The 27,864-nt window shown below is 46.0% G+C and overlaps 2 protein-coding genes across 2 annotated transcripts in view; both read left to right on the top strand.

The window, feature by feature from the left end:
* The first annotated feature begins 4,137 nt into the window (after nt 1–4,137).
* LOC141933832 (uncharacterized) lies at nt 4,138–11,277 on the top strand. The gene is made up of 12 exons (XM_074848900.1): nt 4,138–4,188; nt 4,684–4,825; nt 5,540–5,663; nt 6,435–6,626; nt 7,026–7,163; nt 7,826–8,008; nt 8,113–8,307; nt 8,802–8,950; nt 10,104–10,272; nt 10,843–10,977; nt 11,076–11,219; nt 11,269–11,277. Exons 1-12 carry the CDS (start codon nt 4,158–4,160, stop codon nt 11,275–11,277), a joined length of 1,611 nt encoding a protein of 536 aa, XP_074705001.1. The 5' UTR covers nt 4,138–4,157.
* Nucleotides 11,278–11,387: 110 nt separating this feature from the next.
* LOC141933892 (uncharacterized) overlaps nt 11,388–27,864 on the top strand; it is a 98,741-nt gene continuing 82,264 nt past the window's right edge. Inside the window, exons 1-27 of the mRNA XM_074848991.1 lie at nt 11,388–11,509; nt 11,598–11,738; nt 12,298–12,480; nt 12,879–12,950; nt 14,208–14,334; nt 14,559–14,698; nt 15,367–15,570; nt 15,896–16,045; nt 16,518–16,697; nt 17,261–17,377; nt 17,827–17,976; nt 18,831–19,046; nt 19,899–20,003; nt 20,079–20,223; nt 20,338–20,552; nt 20,634–20,733; nt 21,445–21,611; nt 21,789–22,022; nt 22,472–22,569; nt 23,184–23,361; nt 23,862–24,089; nt 24,305–24,400; nt 24,564–24,737; nt 25,507–25,662; nt 26,335–26,455; nt 26,845–27,062; nt 27,609–27,860. Coding sequence (XP_074705092.1) covers nt 11,470–11,509; nt 11,598–11,738; nt 12,298–12,480; nt 12,879–12,950; nt 14,208–14,334; nt 14,559–14,698; nt 15,367–15,570; nt 15,896–16,045; nt 16,518–16,697; nt 17,261–17,377; nt 17,827–17,976; nt 18,831–19,046; nt 19,899–20,003; nt 20,079–20,223; nt 20,338–20,552; nt 20,634–20,733; nt 21,445–21,611; nt 21,789–22,022; nt 22,472–22,569; nt 23,184–23,361; nt 23,862–24,089; nt 24,305–24,400; nt 24,564–24,737; nt 25,507–25,662; nt 26,335–26,455; nt 26,845–27,062; nt 27,609–27,860 — 4,207 coding nt within the window. The 5' untranslated portion in view covers nt 11,388–11,469. The remainder of the gene's footprint in view (nt 11,510–11,597; nt 11,739–12,297; nt 12,481–12,878; nt 12,951–14,207; nt 14,335–14,558; nt 14,699–15,366; nt 15,571–15,895; nt 16,046–16,517; nt 16,698–17,260; nt 17,378–17,826; nt 17,977–18,830; nt 19,047–19,898; nt 20,004–20,078; nt 20,224–20,337; nt 20,553–20,633; nt 20,734–21,444; nt 21,612–21,788; nt 22,023–22,471; nt 22,570–23,183; nt 23,362–23,861; nt 24,090–24,304; nt 24,401–24,563; nt 24,738–25,506; nt 25,663–26,334; nt 26,456–26,844; nt 27,063–27,608; nt 27,861–27,864) is intronic.

Here is a 27,864-nt window from a genome sequence, read left to right as displayed (position 1 = left end):
TTGGTTTTCTAAATCAGTAGAACTTTGGTTTGCATACAGTAGGACTGAGTCACGCTAGTGATTGGGAAGCCTGTTGAAAGTGACTAGAATTTACAATTTAGTAATGGATAAATTAATTTAAAAAGACAGAATAATAGAGCTTTGCTAAAGTCTTCTCCGCTACTAGATCTTTGCTTAGACATGAAAAGGGAGACCTGGCTTTTTGCAACAGTAATCACATGTTGCTGAGGCTAATTCTGCCATTTCAGAGTATCTCAGTGTCTCTCATAGTGGTATAAAAAAATGGCTCTCTCTTCTTAACAGGTCTGTACAAATGGGAAAATAGAGTCAGAGGGAGATTCAGGGAATGAACTTAATTCACTAAAGTAAACCTTGGCCCAAGTCCAGAATGTTTTGTCCAGGGTCACAGATCACCAGGCGCACTGCTAGGAGCAGCAACCCAGAGTTCAGTTGCTCAGTCTCCCTTTACATCTACTGGGCTCTTCCCCTCAGAGAGGTACATGTGCTAAGAAAATAATTATCTCCTTCAAATCAAGCCATATATTTTTCTATTTGATCATTCCTTTTCTAGCAAATGACTCAGCTGCTAAAGTGTCTTGACTTGAATGATTTTTTTTTTCACTCACCAGCTAAGCCTAGGAAATTGCAACTTTCCGCCCACTTCTGAAATTAAAACCAGAAGTGCATTTACATGGTGCAGCAAGGAACAAACCTCACATCTCATCAAGACAGCAGAATTCAAGAGACAGGGCCAGTGGCACCCGAACAAACACTGTAGAAGCTGCAAAGTAAATTAGAGTTTTAAAACTCTTTTGGTTTAATAATGTAAGCTGTTATGCTGTGCCTGTACTACTTTATATAACAATGTTGTCAACTCTCCTCCTTGGCAAAGGTAGGACAATGCCTGCTGCAAAACAGGCAAGAGGACACATGAATAAAGTGTGACAAGCCACAGAATATTTCAGGTAGATGATAGTATGGTACTAGCCGGTGTCCACCATCGGCACTACAGCCTGTTAAGTGTGACATAGTTACCCCTCAGTGAAACCAAGTTTGTCTGCATCACATTTATTTATTGCAAGCAAGTACATGTGATAGCCTGGTAGACAATAGATAATATGCTGTAAATCCGTGCCCTGATTGATCTTGTATAAAGAGTCCAGGCAGCCACACTATTAAGTCTGTTCTGAACTCCAAAAGGAAGCATCATTTCCAGAAATCAGGCAAGAAATGGGAATTTTATGTCCCTATGGCCAAGTGGCATGGATTCTGGTTATATAAAATGGCAGTGCCACTGGATTTGCTAGGGCTGCAGATCCACATCATCAAGCTTTTGTCAGCTTAAGGCAATTTTTAAAGCATCCCACAGCTCCATGAGGTGGCAGCCCCCCTCAGGTGTGTTGATTCAGTTGCTATGCTCAGTTGTGGAATTTTATAGTCTTAAGGAAGTAAAATCTTGTCCTACTGAGGTTTTTTGAAGCTTGTGTTCATCCATGTCATGTGGAGTAAATATAAGGCGGAAATAATGAGATTTTTCTGAGGGATGGGAATGAGCAAGTGAGCGGAAAGTAGAGGGTGAGAGATGACCCTTAAACTTGCTTTGCACCCCAAGGAATCCTAATCTGGACCTACACCTTCAATCTGTGGAGGAGGAAGCCTACATTTTAATAAGTCCTGATTGTTTTGAGGGTGCTGTAAGGCTGTACTCCAGCCTGCAGAGGCACGTGCACACTAGTATATGCTTGAGCCTTGACAAGCATTTGGAAGGCAGCGGGGGTTCAACCTGGAAGTATTCCAGGGAGCTATCATCATCAGTCAGTGTTTTTCCTTCCCCCTGAATTGCTCTATTTGCTTTGTGCTGTAGAAAGGCCTGACTCAGGAGGATAGCAACCACTCCTGTGCTAAATTTGTGTTTCCTTTGCACTAAGTTAAAGTTTGGGGGCATTTTGTAATGAGAAGCACTTTCTCAACATGGTAACGCCATTAAGGGATCCTTGTTTTATTATGTATTGATCTTACTCTAGCATTCCTTTAAGTTACAATGCAAGCATCGTTTGTTTAACACACGGGATTTTAGAGATGATCACATCTCAAACTAGTTGTCATTCAAGCAGGTATCCATGTGTTTGTACTGAGTCTATCTCCAGTCTGCGGAACCTGTTCATCTCTCTCTGTATTCAGAATACAAACATGGAAACCAGCTCAGCTTTTGTGGAAGCCCCAGGATCTCTTACAACTGAGGCCTAAGCATTGTGATGATTAAATATACCTGCATCAGAGTGTGTTTTCAGGCTGATGTTTTTGTTTATTTTTAAATGTATCTCATTTCTTGTGTTATCAGCTCAGAACAGAGTCCAGATGGTTTTACTGCTTCCATCAGCCATGCCACTGCAGTAACATTCAGCTAATCCAACACCACCACCTTCTGGCTTTGCAGTAACCTTATTGTTGGTAGGAATTAACCTCCATCATACTTTCTTGCTGTAGGTGAAAGCAAAGGAATCGTATTTTGTAGGACCCTCTGTTTTGTCAGCAGGTCACGCTCCCTTTGGGACTTTAAATGTCTTCTCTCTCTTCAGGAATTGGATTGTGTTTGAAGTGCCCTGCTGGGTATTTCTGTCCTGCTGGAGCAAGTTATCCAGTCTCGTGCCAGCCAGGTACATACAATCCTCTCCAAGGGCAGGACGAAGCTGCCGACTGCAGAGCCTGCCCAGCAGGGAGAGCTTGTACTCAGGCTGGCTTAGCCCAGCCTGACGCAGAGTGCTTACCAGGGTAAGACTTGGTTGGTTTCTGTGCTTCTAGTTATGACTGTGCATATATTTTTGCCTCCATTGTTTTTGCTTTGTGCATAGGGAGGTGCAGGTGGCATCCTCTGCTAATTCAAGATTTAGTGTCGTTTCTGGTAAATCAGTGGTGTAGACTGTTCTGGTGGAAGGCACTGCTGCCTGCTGTTGCCGCAGAATAGGTGGTAAAAATAGACAAAGATGAAGCCAGGCCATGCATCCCATGGTTATCAACAGCATGACCTGGCTGAATAACCCACTTTTCCTTCGGTGAAAAATGTATGACATGACCAGTCTATTTACGGTGTTTCATTTTCAGTATTTCTGCATTATTGGTTGTCAGTTACATTGCTGTCAGCCACAGCATCAAGTGCTTCCGCTTTTTCCCAGCTGCAGTATTCATCCTAATGTTTTGGTAGGGCACAGAGTTTACCTCCCTCTTGCATCAAAACATTTTTCCCAGCTAGCCTGCTGTGTTTTGTTAGGTACGTGTGCCCAGCGGGGTCATCCAGCCCTCAATTTCCCAGCAACGCCTGTCCTCCAGGCACGGTTGGCAATGACTTCAACCTCTTTGATAAGTCCCAGTGTGAAACATGCCCGGCTGGATTCGTCTGTGTCAGAGGTAGGTGGCTTTATGACAAAGCAAACTGTGCTCTTTGCTACCCAGTATCACAGAGCCCACCAGTAAGTACTTGAGCAGGTCAGTGAGGTATCTCAATGATGGTAAATGGGAAAAAGTTGCCCTTTAGCATTACTGCAGAGACTGCTGTGCCTCTGGACAAGTTGATTTTAATTTTACTCTGAAATTTTCTCTTTATGCCACCCATGGTTACTGTTTTCACTTGGAAGCGGCCAGTTTTTACAGTCTTCAACATTTTTAGCTTATTGGTGGCCTCTTCACTTTAATGCCTATGGCAGCTTTGGACAGGGGCACCGGGCAGGATACATGAATCAAAGAATAATGGTTTTGGTAACCAGTTCTGTGATAGAGCCTCTCATCAACAGAGGACACAATTATTATTATCTCATTTTAAATAGAGGAAAGGTGCAAAACGAGGAGAAGACTTAACTCGGGGTCATCAAGAAGAACTGGAAACAGAAAGAGAGCTGGATTGTGTGAAGTCAGGATGTTACCTGTTAGGCTATGTTGCTTCTCTCAAATTTACCTTTGTGTTTACAGGAACCGGGGGGAAACAGAAGCCTCCCATTCCGTGCCCAGTCGGTCACTACTGCCCGGCAGGCACAAAGCACCCAAGGCAGCACAAGTGTGCCCCAGGCACCTGGAGCAATAGGACAGGCCTGACCTCAGCAGAGGAGTGCTTTCCATGCCCTGCAGGCTGGTTTTGTGTAGGAGGGGCCCGTATCCCTACCGGGATGTGCAGCTCAGGGCACTACTGCCCTCAAGGTAGGCAGCTTTTTGCAGAAATGAAGGGGATTTAGTTTATTTCTGTCTTTGGAGATTTTGTGGACTCTGATAGGGTCACAAATTGACTTGATCAGTATTTTTTTGCACCAAGTATTTCAGTGTGGAGTTCGATAGCAAACTGTCCATTCTGTGTAGTCAATACTTTAAATCTATAATGTTTGAACTGAGCATGTTGGTGTCGTTATTTTCTTTCCCTTAATTTGCAAAGAATTAAAATGCATAATCAAGTGTCTGGTACAAGCACAATTCTAAATTTGAAACTTCCTGCAAAGATTCTGCAATATTTGCTAAACGGTGATTTTGTTGTTGCTGTTCTCAGAGCTGTGAGCTGTGGTTTTTTTATTTATATAAATATGTATTTATATGTAACTCATGTAAATATTTAATGGCAAGAAAGAGCAGGGGGCCTTACTGCCTTCTGTCTTCAAGGGTGTACTAAGAATTAGGATGGTTCTCTCCTCTTTTCTTGGAAAGGTACACAGAGGGGCACGCAGTACCCCTGCCCTGCAGGAACTCACAGCACCAGGCTGGGGAATGGCAGAGTGGCGGATTGCGCTGCCTGCCCTGCAGGAGCCTTCTGTGCCAGCGGGACCTCCAAGCCCGTTCTGTGTCCCATGTAAGTACACTACACACCCTGCAGAAATATTTCTACATGGTGTTTTAGAACACCTCTGACTAAGTAACATCTTTCTCACCTTGCGTGTTACCGGGTTTTTTTCTGAATTGGACAGATTCTTGGCTCCAGAAATGGTAGCTTTCCTCTATACAAAAGACTAAGAATGCAGACTAGAAGTGCACTGCCCTTTTAAGAACATGGACCTGCTCAAGCAGGTCCAGAGGAGACCATGAAGATGCTTCTGGGCTGGAGCACCTCCCCTGTGAGGATAGGCTGAGAGAGTTGGGGGTGTTCAGCTGGAGAAGAGAAGGCTCCGGGGAGACCTTAGAGTGGCCTCCCAGGACTGAAAGGGGCTACAGGAAAGGTGGGGAGGGACTCTTGATCAGGGGGTGTATGGATAGGACAAGGGGTAATGGTTTTAAACTGACAGAGGGGAGATTTAGATTAAATATAAGGAAGAAATTCTTCCCTGTGAGGGGGGTGAGGCCCTGGCCCAGGTTGCCCAGAGAAGCTGTGGCTGCCCCCTCCCTGGAAGAGTTCAAGGCCAGGTTGGACGGGGCTTTGGGCAACCTGGGCTAGTGGAAGGTGGCCCTGCCTGGGGCAGGGGGGTGGAACTAGGTAATCTTTAAGGTCCCTTCCAGCCCAAACCATTCTGTGATTCTTGGTCGCTTCGCTGCTGTTTGTGACTCTCTCCTGTTGTATTTTCTCCTGCAGAGGAACCTATCGCATGGAACATGGTGCGACAGTGGCTGCAGACTGCACCCCTTGTCCTGGAGGGTATTACTGCCCTCAGCTTGGCACTGTTACTCCTCGAACATGTGGTGCTGGCAACTTCTCAGTAAGTAGCAATAACTTTATCCTGACAGCTGTTCAGCATAGGGACTGAATTTTGGCAGAAAGGGGAGCTTCAAGGGGAGGTTGGGGCTTTAAATCCTCAGAGGAGGTGCTGGAATGAGCCCATCTCCTTTCACGATGAGTCTAAGTATGTGGGGTGATGGTGCAGTGTTTTAAACAATACTGATCACCTGTGCTGACCCTACAAGTAAGAGGTGAAAGTTTAGAGAAGGGACTGGTAATGTCCCTACAAAATCAGGTTTGAAGCTGCTCCAGACATGATGCTAAAAGTACATATCATGTGTGCAATACTGCTCTTGCTGTTATTCTCCCTCCAGAGACTTGCACTAGCAATCGAAGTACATCAGTCCTGTGCCTGGCAGTGTGTAGTTGGGCAGATACTTTGGGTTTTCATGATATATTTTACCCTGGCAGAGAGCAGACACCTGTATTTAGTTTCTGCTCAAAAGGAAGTATTTGTTTGCGATGGACTTAAGCTATCAGTTGGCTTTGGAAGGTAAAACGAGAGGATGGAGCCACAGAAGAGCATAATGGGGAATGTTTCATAAGAGCAGGGAGGGCCCTGTCATCAGTTCTCAAGGGCAATGTCTTTGGTCAATGGCAATGTTTTTGTGGACCGTTTTATTTGCTGATAGGGTCTGCTGTAGAGTTGGTTGCATTCGTTTCCTTTGTTTTGTGCCTCAACACAGCTTGCCAAATGTGCAGGGATTCTTTTGTGCTCTAGAAGTGGAACCACGTGCCTTCTATGTTGTAGGACCAAGGTTCAGTCTCCTGCTTGCCGTGTCTTGTGGGACATTACTGTGCCAGTGAGCACACCAGCCAGGAGGTGATGCTGCTGGCCATGATTTGCCCAGCGGGTCTCCTGTGCCCAGAAGGACAGGCAGTTGTTCCAGACGCCAGTGCAAATGCCTGCCCAAGAGGATACTACTGTCCCCAGGGATACAATGTAAGTGAATCTGCTTTGGTCCTTGGAATTGACTGTTCTCTCATCAAGTTGGCATTGGGATTAGTCTTGCTATGGGAGCCTTTCCTAACAATTTGGTTTTACGGATTTCTGTACTCTTTTGGTGTTCATAGATCTTACCAGTATTTGCTCTACGTAAAACTGTTCGTAATACTGGGATAACATTTTCTGAGATCCCATATACAATACGGAGGATTGGATCCCCATTCTATCATACCATTTTTTCAGCATTCACACCAGATTCCTAGTGCCGCTTTTCAGTGTTTGTTCCCAGTTACTGGAAAGAATTACTTTCACAGCTTCAGCTGCTGTATGTTTGCCTTGTTGGATGCAGCAGTCATATTGGTGTGTTAAAGACCCATTTTTCTATTTCATTTCGAGGGCTTACATGCTAAGCCTTGCCCGAATGGGACCTACGGGGAGCAGAGGGGTCTAAGCAGTGCTGCTGAATGCTCACCGTGCCCCGCAGGGAAGTACTGCTACAGACCTGGGATCGAGCCTCCAGGAATTCCCCACCCTGTACGTATAGCCTTGGTTCTCCCAACTTTTTTTTCCAAAGGCTGTAACTGTTAATGGAGCAGGCTTAATGTATGCTTTCTCTCTTTACTTTGCCTTCTGCCTGTCAACGCAGGCTATGAAAGAGAGTTCAAAGGTCAGGAATTGGTTGCTGCTCTGTCTCTAATGAGTCTGGGGATCTTTCATTGTGATTGTCTTGTCTCCAGAAAGAGTGAACTCTTCAAATTTTAATAGCTGTTTAAAAAAGAAACCTCTATTAAGAGTAAAAAGTCTAGTTGAATTCTCTTCAATGTGGATGAATCCATGCTTCTATTTGAGAGCGAGTTGATAACTCATTTCAGTTACAGCTCTTTTCCAAGTGCGGAAAAAGAGCATCTTCCCCACAACTGTACAGGCAATGTGTAGGGCCTGTCTCAACGACAAGGTTTTACTTAAAAAAAAAAACCCCCACCTGCAATAATTATCCTACGTGGTCAGAGTTTTCCTGATGAGACTGTGAATTTCCTTCGGTCCCTTCTTTTCCACCCCATTTTCTTGCAGTAAAAAAATTCTGGGTAAATTGTGGATAAAGCTTGTATCTTTCTGTGTTGAATCTTATCAGATTCGTCTTCCCTACTCAGAAAAAGACAACAAAGCCATGTCTGACTGTGTGTTTTGCTTTCCAGACAGGGGATTGCCCACCTGGCTATAACTGCCCTCTGGGGACCGGATTCCCTTTCTCCTTCCCCTGTATGCCAGGTTTCTTCTGGGCTAATTCCAGCATAGAGGATAAGGACACTTGCAAAGCGTGTCCAGCCGGGTATTACTGTGACTCTCCTGCCATGTCAGAGCCCAAACCTTGCCCAGCAGTGAGTAGTTCTTTCTTGGTCCTCTAATGGAAGGAGCTGGTATGTGGGGGGTCTATTTAACAGAAGAGCCTTAAATGCTGTATTAAGCTGGCTTTGTTTGGCAGGGCTTTTACTGTGTCAAAGGCAGCTCTAAACCCGAGCCCTGCCCAGAGGGTACATACAGTGGCAAGAAGGGGCTGTCCGGACTCTCAGAGTGCAGTCCCTGTGGCCGTGGCTACTACTGTGCTTCTCCAGGACAGACTGGGCCGAGCGGTCCCTGTAAGGCGGGGTTCTACTGCCAGGGCAGGGCCCTGACTCCAGTAAGTCACGTGGCAAGTTTTTCTCCTTATCTAACTGTGCTCCACTGTGTTGGTGGTTTTTTTTGTTGTGTGTTTTGTTTTTTTTTTTTCCCCCACTGTGTTGTTTTTTTATTAACCCAGTGACTTCAAGAGTCACAATTTTATGACTCATGCTCAAGTTTATGGCAGGAGGACCACTCGTGCTGCCCTCACAGGGAGGGTAACCACGTCATTTTTTCTTCTCAACGCTAACACCCCCTTAACTAAAAATGTAACCAGGTGAAAAGTTCAGTGGGTGTGAATCACAGTGGGATTGCTAGTGTAAAAAGGTCATCCATATTTATTCTTTTTGTGTTTGCTACATTTCCCTTATGTAGGTATTGTCTGTTCTCTGTACAACAGAGTATGTCTCTGTTTTTCTTTTCTTTATTGCCTTGGGCCCAAATCAGTATGGTGCCTAAAATATTTTAACCGCATTTATTCCTTTTTTTGAATGATGCCTTTTTCAATTTCAGTTGCCCACAGATGGTGTGACAGGAGACGTGTGTCCTGCTGGGGCATACTGCCCTCCTGGCTCTCCCTCACCTCTCCCCTGTCCTCCAGGAACTTACAGCAATGTGAGCGGGTTGAGAAGCCTCCGTGAGTGCTTGGACTGCCCACCTGGGTGAGTATCATCTTTGGAGAATATGGCTCATTTCTGTCCCATTGCAAAGGAATTGTTCAAACCTCAAGTCTGTTGCCACAGCAGCCCATCCTTGCCTTCAGCTCTCTAACAGAGGAGTCCCCTCTGTTCCCAGGGCTCATGCAAATGCGCGCTGCCTGTGTTCTCCACGGCTACATACCTGTATCAGTAGATTTAAAATAAGGGATTTGAATTGTCTGAGTTATTCCCCAGCTTTTATTGTTCACTGGCTTCTGTCAAGACTCATTATGTCTGTAGTGCAGGATGGCTTGACCTAGCAGCTCTTGCTTTAAACGGTCTTGTTAATGCTAATTGGTTAGTCCCTTTTTATATTAGCAGATAGTATAATTCACCACCCTGCTGTATTCCTTTTAACGACACCAAAATTGCCCATCTGATTCTTAAGGAAAAGGTATGGGTTGTGGTAGCTTTCCCCTCTCCACGAGTGTGCACTGAATATGTGCAGCTTGTTGAGGCAAGTGAGGGACAGTCTGACTTTCAGGTGGTCATATCTTCATGCTGGCATGACAAATGGTGTGTGCAAGATCATCTGGGGCTTGGTGGCACAAAACTTGTAATTTTGTACTTTACTGTGAAGGAGGAGAACAACTGGGATGAAATCGAAAGCTCTGATAAAATCCAAATTCAAAAAACTGTCTCTTTTTTTTTTTTTTCTTCACTTTCTGTTTACCCAGGAGAGGCAGGCAGGAAAACAGAGCAAGAAACTGCTCTGGAATTCATATTCTGTCCAGAAGCTGGAGGGAATGCCATCAAAGTCCCTTTCTTTATATATATTTTAGCCCAAAGCTGCAGAGAAGGTTTGAAGAAAACCAACATTTAGGTGTTTGTGTGATTTTTTTATTCAGAAGCATATGCAGATGCCACTCCCCAATTGTAGAGGGGGGGAATTCTTCCCAGGATAAAGCTACTGAATCTGAGAGGTTACGGTCTTTAAAAAGCATGTGTGAGAGGTGATATATATCCTCTGCAACTCCCTTTCAAGGCCTGTAAGCAACCAGGAACCAGGTCTCTAAGATTCCAGGTAGACTGCTGGGAATTTTTTTCTACTGGGACTGTGCTATCCAGTGACAAAAGGCACTGTTGCTAGCCAAGGTTTTCGATTTTCCCCACATAGCCTGTATTGTGATGGGACAAATAACCAAGCTCCTTCAGGACCGTGTGAACCTGGCTACTTCTGTACAGGAGGTGCCAAAAGTGCTCTTCAGCAAGTGGTGATGGAGGGGCATTATTCCTTAACAGGAGCTTTCAAGCCAGAGCCGTGTCCTCTTGGCAGCTTCCAGCCTGTAAGTGTGCTAGTATACACTGTCTAATATACTTGTGGGGTCATCAGAGCCCTTGGAAACTGTAAACTGTGTGAATAGAAATTCATGAGGTGTTTGTAAGTGGTCAGCTTAAAAAGAGGGGCACATGGGTTTTCTCCTAAGTTAGGTAATCACCACCTCCTTTGCTTTTACACTGCAACAGAAGAACTCTGCGCAGAACTAAAAAGATTTGGGTCAGGACATCAGATCCATCAGTACAGCTCTGTTGTCCATAACTCATTTGGCAGTTTTTCTTGCATAGTGTAAACTTAGAAGTGGGCTGAGGAGGCTTTAGCCTAGCATAGGTGAATTAACATGTGCACATGCCTCACTGCTCTATTAGATCAAGGCTGTGCCTGCCACTGCTTTAGTGGTGCAATGTGCTACTCGGATACCACGGATCTGTTGCATTTGGACTGCAGTTCATTTGCTTCAGGGTGTTTATTTGTAGTAGGGAGTCTGGGACTTGGTAGAATGTGCAAAGTTGGTTTATTCACATGGTAAGCAGTGATACCCCATATCTGCCAAGTTCTTTCTGTGTTCCCTCTTTAGAGCCGTGGTCAGTCTCTTTGCAGGGGCTGTCCAGAGGGTACGTTCTGTAATGAGACAGGCCTGGCTGCACCCCGGGATTGTCCCAAAGGGCATTTTTGCTTGGCTGGGAGTTCTTTGCCTCTCCCGTGTCCAGTGGTAAGAATCAAATATGGACTCGTTTTTCAAGTAGCAATTTTCAGCAGACTTCCAGTCCCTTGGCACGGGGCATTCACTGGTTCTCTCTCTTTGTGCAGGGAACTTACACAGACGTAGTCAGGGCAGGTTCATGCAAGCCCTGCCCAGCAGGCATGTTCTGCAGCATGGTTGGTCTGACGGAGCCAGAAGGGCATTGTCAGCCAGGATATTACTGCGTTCAAGGTTCCAGCACCTCCTCGCCTGTGAGTACTGAATATCTTGCATTGCTTCAAACCTTTTGGCCCTACAAAGCTTTCATAATCCATATTTGTTTTATTTTCCTCGCTTCAGATGGGGCTTCCGTTTGGAGATCTTTGCCCACAAGGACATTATTGCCCTGCTGGCACGACACACCCAAAAGAGATGCCGTGCCCTGCTGGCACCTGGAATGGGCAGAGAGGAGCCCAGGATGCCACTTGGTGCCTGCCTTGTGCCCCTGGGTTTTTCTGCAATATGTCTGGCCAAGATGCTCCTGTAGGACTTTGCGCACAGGGTGAGACAAAGCCCAGAACTTCTTTAGCTCCTTAAAAATTCAGTTGGTTTTGAATGAGAAACAGGACTCGTATGCTTTCTGCTTTAAGGCTATTACTGCACAGGAAGGACAAAGACTGCAAAGCCAGAGGATGGTATCACTGGAGATGTCTGTCCTCGAGGCCATTTCTGCCCTGCAGGCTCAGCAGCACCTTCTCCCTGCCCCAGTGGAGAATACAATAATGCAACAGGTCAGGAACTGGATCTTTGCGATTTCAGTGTGGATTGGGGGGAGATAGGAATGTTGATATTTTTTGTTTGGTTGTTTGTATCCAAGAATGCCTTGATAGCTGCTGGCTGTTATGAGCATTTGGTATTGGGAGGATGGGGGTAGAGAAGGTGGCGATTTTTGTTGGTGTGTGGGTTTTTTTTTTTTCCCCTGCTGTCACATGGGGAATATATTTCGCCCCCGCAGCAGCTCCTGCATTAGGATTGTAGCAGTGAAGTGCACAGAGAGCTCGTAAGCAGTTAACCGGATTTCCTCGCTGTTCTGCCTGCCACCTAATGGTGAGCTGCGGAGGTTGCTGGCACTCTGGGGCCGGGGAAGTGGCGCTGAGAAGCCTCCTGAATCAAACGCTGCTGGGAGAGGGTGCGTGTCTGAGGGCCAGTTATTGCAGGAGGGCTTACAGAATAACTTTATTGTGATTTCCGCTTCTTTAAGCGCACAACCTAGCAGAGGGAAGTTATGCACGTATATTTTTCTTCCACTTTATTACATGGTTCCTTTTACTTCCTGTATTTCGTTCACAGGTCAAGACAAATGTTTTCCTTGTCCTGCTGGGTTTCACTGTTCAAAAGGACAAAGACGTCGCTGTCCTCCTGGCTTCTATTGCCCTCGGAAAACTGGAATAATTTTTTCCCCTTGTCCCCCTGGGACTTACAACCCCTCCTATGGAGTCAGCCAGGCCGAGAGGTGTCAGCAGTGCCCTGCAGGTGAGGAAATGACTGCTCTCATTGTCTGTGTAGGGCAGTGTCCAAGAGTGTGATCTCTCTGCATATCTCTTTTCCTAATCTGCTGATGTGTGTTTTGCCTCTAGGAAATGAAAACAAAAAAATACACAGTCAAAGGAGGCTCTTTGTCCCACTGGTAGGGTCCCCAAAGGAGCCACAGGGGTTTTTTTGAGACTCTGCAGAAGTTTAGTTTACGCTCAGGGTTTCCCAGAGGAGTGTGGTCTGAGTTGGAATGTGGTTTTGTCCCAGTTGTGCTGATGCTGAGGGACTGGCTCTCTCAGAGTTTTCCCCTTTGCCTTCCAATCAGTGCATGCAGCACAGCAGCTCTCCAGTTATTTCTCTCAGTTTACTGATACTCTTTTCTCTCTGTGGTCTTCCAGGAATGTTCTGTGGAGAATGGGGATTATCCTCTCCAAGTGGTCCCTGCTGGCCAGGATTCTTCTGTACAGCAGGTATTGAATTTACAGGGCAAAAAGAGAAGTGAAAAAGTAAGCCAGGGGACTGCTCTGAAACAGCAGTCAACTCTACTGTGACCAGCATTCAGAGCCGTGCTTTGCAATGTGGATGCAGGCCTTTGAACTTCATAGATGCTCCCAATATTCTCATGTAAATAGCTTCTGTACATAGTGGCCCCTTCAACAAACAGGTGATTTTGGGTTGAGAATGGGAGAAGGGCATTTGGGATCGCTAACTTTTAGTCACGTGTCCTAGTTTCAGCTGGGATAGGGTTAATTTTCTTCCTGGTAGCTGGTACAGTGCTGTGTTTTGGATTCAGTGTGAGAATAACGTTGATAACACACTGATGGTTTAGTTGTTGCTACACAGCACTTAGGATAAGTGAAGGATTTTTCCATTTCCCATGCTCTGCCAGCGAGCAGGTGCACGAGAGGCTGGGAGGGAGCATGGCCAGGAGAGCTCACCCCAACTAGCCAGAGGGCTATTCCACACCACAGAACGTCATGCCCAGTACATAAACTGGGGGGAGTTGGCCAGGAGGGGCCGATGGCTGCTTGGGCATCGGTCAGCAGGTGGTGAGCAATTGCATTGTGCATCACTTGTCTTTTCTTGGGTTTTATTTCTCTCGCTTTCTGTTATATTCCTTTTCATTTCTATTATTATTATTATTGTATTATTGTTATTTTAGTTATTAAACTGTTCTTATCTCAGGTTTCACTTTTTTTGATTTCTCCTCCCCATCCCACTGGGAGCAGGGAGGAGTGAGCAAGCGGCTGCGTGGTGCTTAGTTGCTGGCTGGGGTTAAACCACAACATCCTTGTTGCAGCAGTAGGAACTCATGTGAGCTGTTCTCTTCCGGGTATCAGTTTTCCCGGCTATAGAGTAGAGATTGATGGTACATGCCACCGAAGGATTTTGTGAGCTATAGTTAAAGCTCACATTCCTGTCGTGGCTTAGAGGTAACTGCATAATGTGTGGTCATTTTCTCCTTCCTCCCTAACATCCCAGCTTTTAGAGCAGTAGGTCTATGATGAAATAAAGTAAAAAGTCAGACTATCCACATGCTTCTGTTCCTCGATGGTACTTGCTGTTTATTCCATTCCACTGTAGATTTTTTTGCTTTATTGTCATAAGCAACAACCAGCTGTTCTCTTCTTTCAGCTATGGAAATGTTTCTTTAAGGGGGGACAGATATGCCTATGAATAGCAACCCATGTCATTCAGGATACCTTCGGTCTGTCTTCCTCATGTAGGAGCAAGTGTCCCAAACCCCGATGGAGCCACAAACACGAGCACTGGTGGCCCGTGCCCGCCTGGACACTTCTGCCCAGCTGGCACAAGTATCCCACAGCAATGTCCCGTGGGCACTTACTCGGACAGGTAAGCTTCTTGGTTCTGCTGATGCTAACTTTTATTTTCCTTTTGGTTTTGGCTTCTCCCTTAGTCCTTTAAGCAGCAAAGTGCAGCTCAATAAGGCTTATTAGACCCATCTTTGCATTGACCATAAAAGCTTCGTGGTTGTTTTCACTTGGCCAGAGGTGCAGGCATCAACCTGCTGGGCTTGCACACTTGCCAACAGAATGCCTGCTTGTGTCCCTCACCAGGCTCTACAGCTGGCAGGACTCCAGCTGCACAGTGTGTCCAGCTGGCCACTACTGCAGCTCAGCTGGCCTCATGGCACCCTCGGGACCCTGCTCAGTGGGACACTACTGCCTGCCTGGAGCCTCCTCACCATCGCCAGCTGGTGAGCTGCACTGGGAGAACATCAGTGTCTTCATCTGCCTGTGTCCAATAATTAGGGGGTTTGGCAACACATAGCTTTAAAAAAAGCCACCTTTTTCCCCAGTATTCCTGTCCCTGCCTTCTCTCAGTCATCCAGGCCCCTGTATTAATTCTGTTTGAGGTAACCCAATGCGTACATGCCAAGGGTGAAGAAGCAGTTGGTCCATCAATCTGTGTTATCGAATGAGATACTTGCATTGAACGCTGGGAAAGTTATGGGTGCCTGCCTGTAATGGACACAGCCTGATTCCTCCTTCTCATTTTACTGTATCTCAGAAATAATAATTGCTAGGGAAGCGTTCCAAGTCCCCAGTTGGTCAGTTCCTTATTCTTTAGAGTTGCTGATAAATGTGGAGTGTTTAGAAAGCTGATCTGTTAAATATGGTTTATTCTGGCTTTGCCTGTGAAGCAAGGAGGGAAGCGGTATTGTGACATAGCACTGAATTATTCCAAAGCTGGGATACAGTGGTCATTCTAGTTACTGTGTTGTGCATCCTCTTGATTTGTCTTCTGGGATCCCAGAGAAGACAAGATCTTCATCGGGGGGAGTGTCAGCTCCTTATGTTGGCATTGTCCTGCCCTCAGCAGCTCCCTTTATTGGCCATGTTTCTTCTACTTTCTGTGTTCTAGGTATGTGGGAGAAAGGAGGCCCTTGTCCTGTGAGTCACTTCTGCCCAGAAGGAAGCAGCTTTCCGTTACCCTGCCTTGCAGGGACTTACAACAACCTCACTAGACAAGCTGTGTGCTTCCCTTGTGCTGCTGGCTACTACTGCCCAGAAAATACCACCAGCTACAGTATGAATCCTTGCCCAGCTGGCTTTTACTGCCCCAAAGGTGAGACGGGCCCAGGGGACAATGGCCAGGCTGAAACATCCTTCTTCTTAAAGGCAAGAAATGATCTCTGTATCTAAGCGTCAGTCTGGTTCTTTACAGAAAAAAAACCCCACAGTCTTTTAAACCATAGATATGGCTGTTGCCTAACGCCCTCACAGGCAAGCTAAGCAATGCGCAGAGACTATCTTGGCCGTGAAGGCCAAGCTGTGCACCATGATCAGCAATGAGAGACACGGGCAAAGATGACGTGAAGTAAGACAGCAGGGTTACTAGCCAAGATAGTACTTATAGTCCATGATAGATTCTTGCTCTCTTTATTCCAAAGGAACCAGGTTTGCTACTGAGTTTCCCTGTCCTCGGGGCTACTATAACCCTGAGCCCATGACCCAGAGCTTGGATAGCTGCTTGCCCTGTCCGCCTGGGCACTACTGTGGGAAGGAGAACTTGACTGCTGCCTCGGGCAAGTGTGATGCAGGTGAGTCTGGTTTCCAGTCTGTTTGCTTGATTCACTTGCTGAACTGTAGGCGTCTAGTACGACTGAAGACACCCTGGGCATCCACCTGACTTGTGTCTGCTGGTTCAGATGGACACAGGCTTTATGTGGGATGTGGCTGGTCGCCACAAGTGGTTGTCTCTGCATCTGCCATTCTGAACCTGCTTAGGCAGCTGAATTGAGCCCTGTGACCATAAACTGAACTTAAGGTTGCAGGATCTCTTCTCATCTTTGCTGATGTGGTATTATATAGAAGCATCATTGCATGTACTATTGCATGGAAAATTATGCCACGGTGGTGTTAAACTTTAGTGGTATTAGCCTGTCCACTATTCTGAGTGCTTATGGTTGTGCCGTGCATGTACATGCAAAGCCATCCCACTTCATTTATTCATGATCATTTCTGGGACTCTTGTCATTGCTAGAGCTTCTCGGTCATGTTTTCTGTTCTCAGGCTGGTTTTGCATCTCAGCTGCTTGGACCTCACGACCTTTTGATCTGGATAACTACACCAATGCCAACTGCCTCTGTCCAGCCACTGCCACTGGAGGGAAGTGCATAGCGGGTTTCTATTGCCCCAAAGGAAGCCCTGAGCCTCTTCCTTGCCCTCCTGGGTTTTACTGCAATGCCTCGGGTTAGTGTCTTTGGAGGAGTGACCTGTTTTGAGGAGAGCTGAAATAAAGGCATTGTGTGGACAAAGAAATGTTTGCTATTCAAGAACTTGTTAGAGAACTCTAAAGCTAAGTTCTGCTTCTGCGTGATGAACCTGACTTTGTCCAGGATTTGCTGCGTGACCTCGAGCAGTCACTTTGCCTCTGTGGCCATGTTCCCATCTTCAGAGGACCAGTGTGAACACATGTTCATAGACACAGAGGATCAGGGTCTCTTGTCAGACTCCCCTGTATTCTCTGCCTCTGCAGAGCCTGCACATGCTGGGATACTAACTGCTGCTTCATTTTCTCCCACTCCTTTTCTGTCCTTTCAGAATTCTTGCAGTGTGTTAAATTGGAGTTGCTTTTATCATGATACTTCGGTAGAGCTGTAACTGCTTGCAAGATGCCTTTGGTGCCTCCCTGGACTAGCATAGAACTGGGCTCAGGTTATTACCTTGCAGTGTTTGCCCAGGAGTGGTTGTTTTTCCTGCTTTTCTCCCTTTGTCTTAGAGCTTTGAGTGCCATTATTCTCACTGTCTTCCAGGTCTGTCTGTCCCCAGTGGGGAGTGTACTGCTGGGTTTTACTGTAAAGGTGGAGCAGCTCTCCCTAAACCAACAGATGATGTGACTGGGAATATCTGCCCCATGGGGACTTACTGCAGTAAGTATCCAGCATCAGTCCAGACTAAAAAATTCATGTGGCATAATATCTGAAATACTGAAAATTTCATGTTATATAATATCTGAAACACTGATGGATGATTTTGAGAGCATGGTGGTGGCCAGCTTGCTAGGGTCTCATCAGAGTGCCCAAAGTCCCAGATTTTTCCCCTAGTTCTTCTCCTGGCCTGTTCTTTGAAAGTGATGACATATTTATCTCAATGCCTAAGCTTGTCTGTTTTTAGAATGTAATTAGCTTCACCTCTGTTCCCCTCAGTAAAATGAACCTAATAATGTCTGTCCTCTTCCTTGCAGCACTGTTTGATCTATGAGTGAAAAGTAAGACTTTGCTGATACCGTTTCCATGCTGCCGTGTGCTCATCCAACCCCTGAATGCTCATTTACTGTTTCATTGTTCATTTTTCTCTGTCTTGCTTCATGTCCTCACAGCTGCAGCATCAGCAGTACCCAAGCTCTGCCCAGCTGGCACCTTTTCCAGCCTCCTAGGGAGGAGAATGCTCTCTGAGTGCCAGCCTTGCCCCTCTGGCTTCTATTGCGAGGTACCTGGCCTCAGTGCCCCAACTGGAGAGTGCTGGGAAGGTAAATTGAGAGTAAACTGCACTGTAAAAAGTCTCTGGGGACGTGCTCAAAGGACCGTATGTGTGTTTGTATTGGACAAGTTCAAAATAAATGTCTTTCTGAAAGTCACTGGTTTAGAGTAGAAAAGCCAAAGGTGGAAAAACCATTCCCCTGCTGGGAGATCTGACAGGAGTCAGAGAGGTGCTGCAGACTGGAGAGGCATCCAGAAAATAGGAGTGATGTTGTTCATAGTATCTAAATGTTATTCAGTGCATGTCTCACACAAGAAATGCCTGCTTCTTTTTGACTCTTGAGCCTTCCTATGGATGAAAATTTAGAGACTTGCTGCCTACCTTGGTGGTTTCCTTATCCTGACTGGAGAAGAATAAATTCTGGTTCTGTGTGAAAAGGCCATTTAGAGATTAAAGTAATGCTCATGTGAAAGCAGAACTGATAACGTTTGTGTATTCTGAACAATTAAAATATTGGCAAGGGACAGCTCTGACTTTCAGTGGGAAAACAATGCGTGAAGGGTTTCAGTAACTGAAAGGAAACAAAGATCAGTGCTATGTCCCTGTTTTTCTGTGCCACCTGTAAGTTTTGTCCTGTGTTCTGGGGATCACTGGGTGGTAAATTTCCTTTGAAATAGTGCAGCACACGGAAAGCCTTGATGTGCATTTGTCCCAGCAGCAGTGTGATTCAGATCAATTGTAATTTAAGGTCAGCAGTGTAAGGAATTTAAAGTCGGTCTATTTTTCCAGTGGCCAGTGAGGCGCTTTGTATGCTTGGGAGAACCTGTTCTTTTCTAATGAGCAGCCCCTCAATAGTATCTCTCGGTGACTAATTTAGCTTTCTTTCCTCCGTTTTCACTGCAGGCTATTACTGTGACAGCCAGCAAGGGCCAGTGATCGATTTTACCCTTTACCCGTGCCCACAAGGCTTTTACTGTCCACCAGGGACGAACAGGAGCACTCAGTACAGCTGCCCTGCAGGAACCTTTGGACCAAGGCAAAAACTGAAAACTATCAAGGAATGTCAAAGATGCCCACCAGGAAAATACTGTGAATTCTCTGGACTTGCTGCCCCAACAGGTATGTTGCTATTATTCTGAGCATGTTTGCTGCTGCTGGAGAGTCATGTCAGTGACTGACGGTTAGTGCCAGGAACTGGAGTTAGGACTCTCGGGTTCTGATCTCAGCTAAGGTGAACCGTACCATTTTACTTGTCAAGAACTTTCTGAGAAAGAAAAAGATTCTTTTTTCTAAGCGAGAAGGGAGAGGAGGGCTGCAGAAACTAGAATTCTATGTATGATACCTCCTCAAATAATCCAGTGGGGAGTTTTCCAGTGTTAAACCTGTCTGGCATTCTTTTGAGAATTAGTTTGTTTTTTCAGCTTAGTTCCCGAGGAACTAATCCTTTGACGTAATTGATGCACATGTGATTCAGCTTAGCAGAGAAAGAGGGCAAAATACCCAGCAATGGCATCTCTCCACATTTTTTTTTTCAAGATTTTTTTTTCACAGCAGCACCGATGATTTTTTTTTTTTGCGTTGCTCCTTGTTCTGTGTATGTAAAGGCCCTAATTCAGCAAAGCACTTTATTAAAATCCTTAATGCTTCAGGCTTTGCTTAAGGATGTGTTGAGTATGTGCCTAAAGAGAAATGCTGAAGTACTTGGTGAAATATGCAGGCAAGGCTTAGTCTGAGCTAAGTAAGGTGCTTCCTTATCTAGGAACTGTCAGTCTGGCAGCTGCTACCAGTTCTGCCCTCCTTACAGTTACAAGCAGCTCCTCTCCTTGATGATCACTAATTTGTAGACTGGCAGTGGCTCTGCATGATGGCATGGAAAATGACTGTATTTCAGTCTGTAGTCTGAAATTTGCATTTATGTGCATATTATTTTAATACATTTATGTATTTTGTATATGATACTCTGTTTTCTAGGAGACTGTGCTGAGGGATTTTGGTGCAAAAGTGGTGCCCGAGTGAGAAAGCCCCAAGATGGAGAATCAGGACTTCCTTGTCCTCCTGGTCATTACTGTCCTGAAGGTAGGGTGCTTTGCATAATTTTTCTTAATTCATAGAGGTGGCGTTTCCTCACTTTGGTGCAATTGATTTTGCCAGGTGCCCCGCTTCCATTGCAGTGCCCTCCTGGCACATGGTCTGGCAGTGAAGGCAGTGGGAGTTTGCAGGAATGCCAGCCTTGCCCTGGGGGATATTATTGCAATAGCTCTGGCCAGAGGGCCCCCTCTGGGCACTGCAGTGCAGGGTAAGTAGAAGAGCAAATGCATTTATGTGCTCTGTGTAAGGAGAGGTGCTCTACAAGGGGTCTTCTTTACCCTCTTGAAATAAAGAGACGATGTTCCTGTATTCACGGCTGCAGGTACTACTGTGTTGCTAGGGCCCAGACCCCGATGCCCACTGATGGCCTGTCAGGAGCTCCGTGTCCAGTCGGTCACTTTTGTCCTCTTGGATCCAGGAGTCCAGCGCCGTGCCCCCCCGGCTCCTACACGCCCCATATCCGTGGAGAGAAGTGCCATGCTTGCCCAGAGGGCGACTACTGCGTCCCTGGCAAGAAGCCACAGCCCTGTCCCCTGGGTGAGTTAGGGTCCCTTTTCAATGCCAGGTTTGCTTTTGATTTTCAAAAACTGCGATTCTGATCTGTTTGCTCTTTTCCAGGGTATTTCTGTCCCAAGGGCACAGCTCTTCCAACTGCTTGTCCGGCAGGGTCCTATAGCCCTTCACAAAGGCAAACCAGCTGCCTGCCCTGTCCTGAAGGGTAAGAGTGAGACAGTGAGCTTAGCATTGTAGGTATCAGTGAGGGACTACTGGAAATAATTGTTTATCCAGTCATCATGGAGCAGCACGTGGAGGGAAGATTACTTATTTTACCACTGAAGAGCACTTGTCTCTGTGACAGAGCACCTATTGAGATTTGTTTAGCAACACTGTATAGTTGATTTATGGGACCAGGCAAAGTCTAAAACCCAGGTACAACTACACTGGAAGGGAATTTAGATCAGAAGACTATTCTGAGCAAGGAAACCATTGACACTGTAAACTTTTTTCATGTCTGAAGTAATAGATGTTTCCTTTGGTAACAGGCTGGCAGAGGCCTGTTGAAGGGGAAGAAGTTCTTGTATATTCACCTGATGCTGAGTCTGGCTTTTCCTTGGGGGATTCATCTCCAATTACTGACTGGATTTGACCTTGATTAACTTTTACAAGTTGATGAATCACAGCCTGGATATGTTATGACTCAAGATAAGAAAATTATGTCTCTGTGGCTTTTGCAATTATGCTATCAATTTGGCATAGGAGGAAACAACTAAAATGTAGTAATATGTATAAGCAGGTCTCTTGTGGTCAGTACAGCACAGTGCAACAGCCACGTTAGACTAGCTAGTCCCATCATTAAGTGGATAGAATATTGCTAGAAAATGTCTTTTTTTTTTTTTCCTTCCTTTTTTTAAATCTCTCTTTGGACCAGGTTCTTCTGCCCCAAAAATTCCTCTTCCTTTTCGGAGAATGAATGTTCAGCTGGCCACTACTGCCCTACTGGTACTGCTTCTGCAACTCAGTTCCCATGTCCAAAGGGGACTTACAACCCACAGACTGGAAGCAGCCTGATGTCTCACTGCACCCCCTGTGACCCAGGTAAACAGTAAATAAGCGTATCTCAGGATGGTGACAGGAGAGTGTATGAAAATGTGTGTTGAATGGTCTTGAGCTTCTGTGGTTGAGTGGATGAATTGTCTAAGTATGTAGCTTGTTCTCTGAAGTAGCTTTCTGCTTCTTTCTCCCAGTACTAATGGCATTGTGTTGCTTTCTCAGGGCACTACTGTGCACTTGCGGGGCAGTCGCATGTCACAGGACCCTGTTTGGCTGGGTTCTACTGCAGGGGGGGTGTTTCTACTCCAACACCTACAGATGGTCTTCTGGGGAACACGTGCCCGAAGGGAACTTACTGTTCTGCTGGCTCTGCCTTCCCACAGCCATGTCCTCCTGGTCATTACAGCAACTCAACTGGGAATACTGGGGTTGAGGACTGTCTCCTGTGTGATGCAGGTACAGTACTGAAAGAAAAATTAATGAGATTCTAGCCAGCCGTCAGCATTTCTAAGGCTCCTAAGGAACTCTCTGGTTCTAGAGCAGGCAATCATGAACAACTGCTTTCTTGGAGACAGATGTTAAGCAGAGCATAGAGAGACTAAATCTGCCACTCTTCCACATAAGAGGATACTCACAGTGAGGTGTGAACTTCAGAGCTGTGAGCTGCCCTTCCCACCTTTTCTCTAGATGCTTTCGTACTTAGAGATGATATGAGGAGGGCTGTCTGTTCAGGCACGTAAGCTCTGTGCTTGCAGCTATTCTCAGTGAAAGCATCTCCAGGAGAATAGATGTGGGTAACATCAAACATGATGCTTCAGTGATTATTTCCTCATTACGTATTTGCTGTCGTCCACCTTGTGTGACTAATATCATTATGGTCCTTTTGTGGTCCCTCTTAATTCCAGGATATTTCTGCAATGGGGCTGGACTTTTGTCTCCGACTGGATTATGTGAGGCTGGATTCTACTGTAGTGGAGGAGCCATTTCTCCTAAACCTCCCAGGGTAAGTTGTGCTTGTGGTGTAAATAGTGTAAAATGTCATATCTGACGTAAGGTCACCTTAGTTCTTTTGCACCAGGTTGAACTCTCCCTTGCTGCATTATCATCTGTATTAGGTACATCTGGTTTGTTGATAGTGAAAGGGGCAAGAGATAGCAAAATACACCTGGCCTTCTTTCGGCTTTTACATATAAAATCTGACCAAAAATAGTTCTGTCTTTGTATATTGATGTGCAAAGCAGAGTGGGATGCCATATCAGATTAAAATTAGAGTTTAGGAATGCATGAGTTTGACTAGAATGCTGCATCTGTCAACCCTCCTCCTAGGCAAAATGCAATAAGAATTTCTAAAGGTGATAAGACACTGGTTTTATGCCACAGCTCTCTACAGACTACTAATGAAGAAAGGGTGGTGCCATCTTCCAGTGGGATTTGTTATGGGCAGATTTCTGATCCCTTATTTTGGCAAAGGATAGGTGTGCAGCCTTAAACACTGAGGCGTGAGCACAGCATTTTGTACTACATGCCTAATTCTCTTCACCATTAGAATCTGACATAGATCTTTTTACAAGGCCACCCTTTGAGTTTGTAGACTCTAACTATGGTGTTTTTCTTCAGACAACAGTCAGTGGAGGGCCATGTCCACCTGGACATTACTGTGTGGTGGGGAGCAGCAGCGCCCAGCCGTGTCCTGCAGGGAGTTACAGCCCATCCTGGAGTATGACACAGTGCTTGGCATGCCCAGAGGGCTTCTACTGCACCTCAGCTTCCTCAAACTACACTGACTGCCCTGCAGGTGGGTCTGATTGCACCTACCCACTCATTCTGGGAAAGTTTATTTAAGGGATTAGCAGAGGCCCCTACAGCTATTTGGAGTAGATTTGTCATTGGACTGGGTTGCATGAGGCACAAGTCTCTTCCACTGGACAGATCAATGACCTTGGTCAAAGCACTTAAGCTCTTTGGGATTCAGTTCCTGTCTGAATGTGGAAAATGGTAAATGAAACAGTTTCAACAGTAGACCTTTATCACACACTTTGAGACCCTTTCATTAAAAACTACATGCTACTAAAACTATTGCTAATCCTCAGCCCTAACCAGCTTTGTTTTATGCAGCCAGTGTGACGTAGCTGTCACAGAGTAGTGATAAATATCAGGATGGGCCCACCATCATAGCTTGGGCTCAGTCCTTCACAGAAAGAGATGAAGAGAATGCTATGTGTGCAGGCTGGGGATTCTTCCTAGGCTATTATCAGTGTGTCTTAACCTTTATGAAGTTTGTCTTTTCTTTCCTAGGTCACTATTGCCCCCGGAATACAGAATTTGCCACACAGTATCCTTGTCCCCCTGGAACCTACAGTGAAGCTTTAAATATCTGGGATGCTTCCAAGTGCCAGCTGTGCCCTCCTGGAAGGGTCTGTTCTAAGCCAGGCCTAGCAAGACCAGATGGACTGTGCATGCCTGGATGGTTTTGTCCACCTGGATCCACGTCAAGCAAACCCATGTTTCCTGGAAATTACTCTGGTATGAAGGGGAACAATAAAGCGTGATGATGATTATTATTGAGCAGGTGGTATTACAGAGTCACCCAAAAGATCCAGCCAGGTCCAGGACAGCTTACTTTCCCTTTTTCCTTTTCCTTAATTCAGTGCTCTATTTCTGATCTTCATGAGTTCTTTAGGTAAGACAGAGTGCTTGCAGTTCTTATGTTTCAACTCAGTCTGTGTCTTTTCTATTAGCAGGCATGGCAGCTCCAGCTTCTGGATCTGTTGGGTTGTGCCAGGCAGGAACCTTTTGTCCTGCTGGTTCATTTCTTCCTCTTCCCTGCCCTCCAGGTAGGACAAGAATCTTTCTTCCTGCACAAGTTATTTTGGGTTGGGGATTTTGTGCATTTGGGGATTTTCTCTTTTGCCAAGATCAGTAGGCAATCCCAGTCTTGTGCTGTGGCTGGTTCTGGTGTCTCTTAAATGACAGCCTTGCCTCTGCCCCCTGCATCAGGTTCGTACTGTGCAACTGCAGAGCTGGCAGCTCCGTCGGGTCCCTGCGAGGCTGGCTTCTACTGCACGGGGGGCTCCACGCTCCCAAACCCCATGGATGGAGCAGTGGGGAACATTTGTCCTCGAGGCCACTTTTGTCCTGCAGGGAGATCTTCTCCATCTCCGTGTCCCCCAGGTAGGTTTGGCAGCTGCTGCACACTGTCATTTCTCTTCCCAGTGAGCTGCTGAGCTTGTCTCAGTGTGTGCCATTGTTCTGCAGCCCCTTGTCACTTTGTGCTGAAGTGTGCCTTGATGTTCCCCAAAGGACAGCTGCTGTCCGTACGAAAGCTTAGCCTCTAATCCAGTGTTGTTGTATTGGAAACATCAGTCCTAAATGTGCATTCAGACAGTAATTGAAAAACTGCCCCTGGAGCCTCAGTCTGTAGCCTACATGCTGCTGTACAGCTGTGGGGGGACACTCTTTGCTGAGCCCTCCTGAAGGAGATGTTGCACAGCTGAGCACGTACAGGAGCCTCTGCCACTCTCCCTGCACTGTCCTTTAACATCACTGTTAATGAGACAAAGGATTAAGTTGAATGAGGGAGACTGTGGAATGCTTATTTCTTTGCTGGGTTAAATCTGGAGTTACATTAAGCAAGTGATTGTACTGCTCAGTCCAGACCAGAAATGAATTAGGAATTCACCTCAGCCAGCACTCAGCACCCACCTCTCACAGACCCCTCTTACAGGAAGACTGTCACCTACCCTCCATCGGGAGTGCTGGGGACTGTGTTCCCTTTGAATTTCTTCCAACCAGCATCCTTTTGGCATCTTCTGCAAGAGGTAGCCGGGGTTAGTGTAGCTAGAAAGTTACTGCCTGAGCAGTTTGTGCTTCTCTCTGTAGCCACTTCCAGCAGGGTCTAGGATGATGTCAGAATGTGCTTTTGGTGGATTTTTATTTTCAGGCTCCTTTTTGGCTCATCGTGGTGGCCAGTCAGCACAGGATTGCCAGGCCTGCTTCCCAGGGTGGTTCTGCTCTCAGCATGGTCAGAGGTCCCCAGAGGGCTTGTGTAAAGAAGGATGGTTTTGCCCAGAGGGCTCTGTGTCAGGCCAACATTCAGGTAGGAAATCTTTGGGGTCATTCTTTACTTACAGGAGTTGCAGTGGCAAGATCTTAAAATCTGACTTCACTTACAGTTTCAAGTTATGTTTAGAAATGGCTACATTAAAAAATGTTTTCCAAAAATTGTGTGTAAATATAGTAGAAAAAATAAGGGATCTTACAAAGGCAAAAAACAAGCTGGAAAAATCTCCCAAGAAGAGTTTATTCCTTGTGGTGTTTTCACCTTTGCTATGAAGAGCTAGTACTCAATTGTCTAGTCTCCCTTTCATAAAGGTGATGTAGGAATAAGCGTAAATGAAACCCTGATGTGTTAGAAACACACAGGTGGCTACTGTGAAAAGGAGCCACGGACAGTGCAGAGAGGCTGCAGCCCTGTCAGCTTTCTGCAGGCTGCGAAGGGCAATCTGCATGGCTGGTCGGTTAAAAGCCTGGCTCAGTGAGACCTGACGCTGGCGTTCAGAGTGCTCTGCATGGGCCTCCACTGCTCCAATCTGTGGTTAGCAATGCTTTTAACAAAACCAGGGGGGTTTTTGTCCTTTATAAAGCTTTTATCTTATTAAATCTTCCAGTTCTAGGTTTGTGGTGATGCTTCCTCTAATGGCACCGTACAGCTGTTCAGGACATCAGCAGAGCAGTGACGTTAGAAGTGTATTTCTTTTTTTGCTCCTAGACTATTTGTGTCCTGTGGGTCACTATTGCCCCACTGGCAGCCCAGAGCCCATACCCTGCCCCTCTGGAAAATATCAGGACCAGGCTGGTAAAAGCCAGTGTGAAACATGCCCAGCAGGAATGTAAGTGAAATGGATTCATTCCTTCCTCTTGATGCTTTCCTTAGGAATTAGTGTGTGTATTTCCCTCTGCCTTATGCTGTTCTGTGTGTAGTATCTGATATACGAGGCTGGTTTTCTTGTTTCTGTTTTCATATTATCTTTCCCTTTATTGTGTCTGTACCAAAACCCATGTATGTAGAAAATCTGTCCTGGTAGGTCTGTCTGCTGGGATGGACACAGTGGTCCTGACAGGTGGTATCTTGGCTCTCCATTTGTTTCCTTTCAAGTAATTTCCTTTCTTTTTATTGTGTAGTCTTAGGCTGTCACTGTTGTGGAGTAAAAGTTTCTTAGTCTCTGGCAGAACAGAGGGAGAGCATGGGCTGAGGCAAGACTTGGGGTTTTTTTTGTAGGTTCTGTGCCCTAAAAAATCACCCAGGTGATCTCCAAGAAAACTTCTCACATGGCGTGGTCAAACCAATAGAATGTCCAGCGGGATATTACTGCCCATCAGGAACAAAGGCTGCCGATCAGTACCCGTGCCCAGAGGGCACCTACAGCAACCAGACTGGGCTGGGAAATCCCAGGCAATGCAAGCCTTGTCCTGGAGGCATGTTTTGTGCCGGTGCAGGTAGGAATCACGTGTGGATTAAATAAAATCCTGGGCTGTTTTGTATCTAGAGAGTAAAAAAGTTCCACCAGTGGGGGTTCTGGATGCAGTTCATATGACTTTTAAGTAGCGTTGGTAGTGATTTCTGGGACCTCTTGAGTAGAGATTCTTTGTGATTATTTAAAAGATTTTTACAAACTCTCTTTTGTAAGTTTAATTAAAGAGGCAGATTCACATGGGGTTTTTCAGCAAAGATTATGAAACCAGAAGCGAAGCATCTCAGGTTCTGGGCCTCATTCGTTCTTGGCTGTCTCTTAGTGGAAAGACTGGTACCAATCAGCCCCTTCTGTAAAGGTGATCTAGAAGGTGGTTTAGGCCTTTAGTTATCTGGTTGTGTATGTAAATATGGAGACTGGAGACTGCAGATCGAGCTTTTAAGTAACAGCTAGTCACAGGCCAGTAGACTGAAATCATTGTGATGACAAGGCTTGTCTGGTTTGTTTAGTCCGGAAGCTGTGATTTATGTAATGCTACCGGCTTATTTGACTTTACGCTCATTTTCTTTAGGACTCTCGTCCCCAAGCGGTCCTTGTTTGCCTGGGTATTACTGCACTTCAAAGGCACGTATACCCAATCCTGTTAATGATGAGGCAGGCAGTGTTTGCCCAGCAGGCCATTACTGCCCACCAGGTAGCAGCAAGCCAGAGCTATGTCCCACTGGCACGATTTTACCTCAGTCTGGGATGGGTTACCATAACGCCTGTCTGCCCTGCCCTGGGGGGAAGTTCTGCCAAGGAGAAGGCCAAGCCAGTGTTTCTGGTGC

The sequence above is a fragment of the Strix aluco genome, chromosome 23, assembly GCF_031877795.1.
Source record: "Strix aluco isolate bStrAlu1 chromosome 23, bStrAlu1.hap1, whole genome shotgun sequence".
Taxonomy (NCBI): Eukaryota; Metazoa; Chordata; class Aves; order Strigiformes; family Strigidae; genus Strix; species Strix aluco.
The sequence above is the reverse complement of the archived record's forward strand: the minus strand, read 5'-3'. Positions and strand labels throughout refer to the sequence as shown.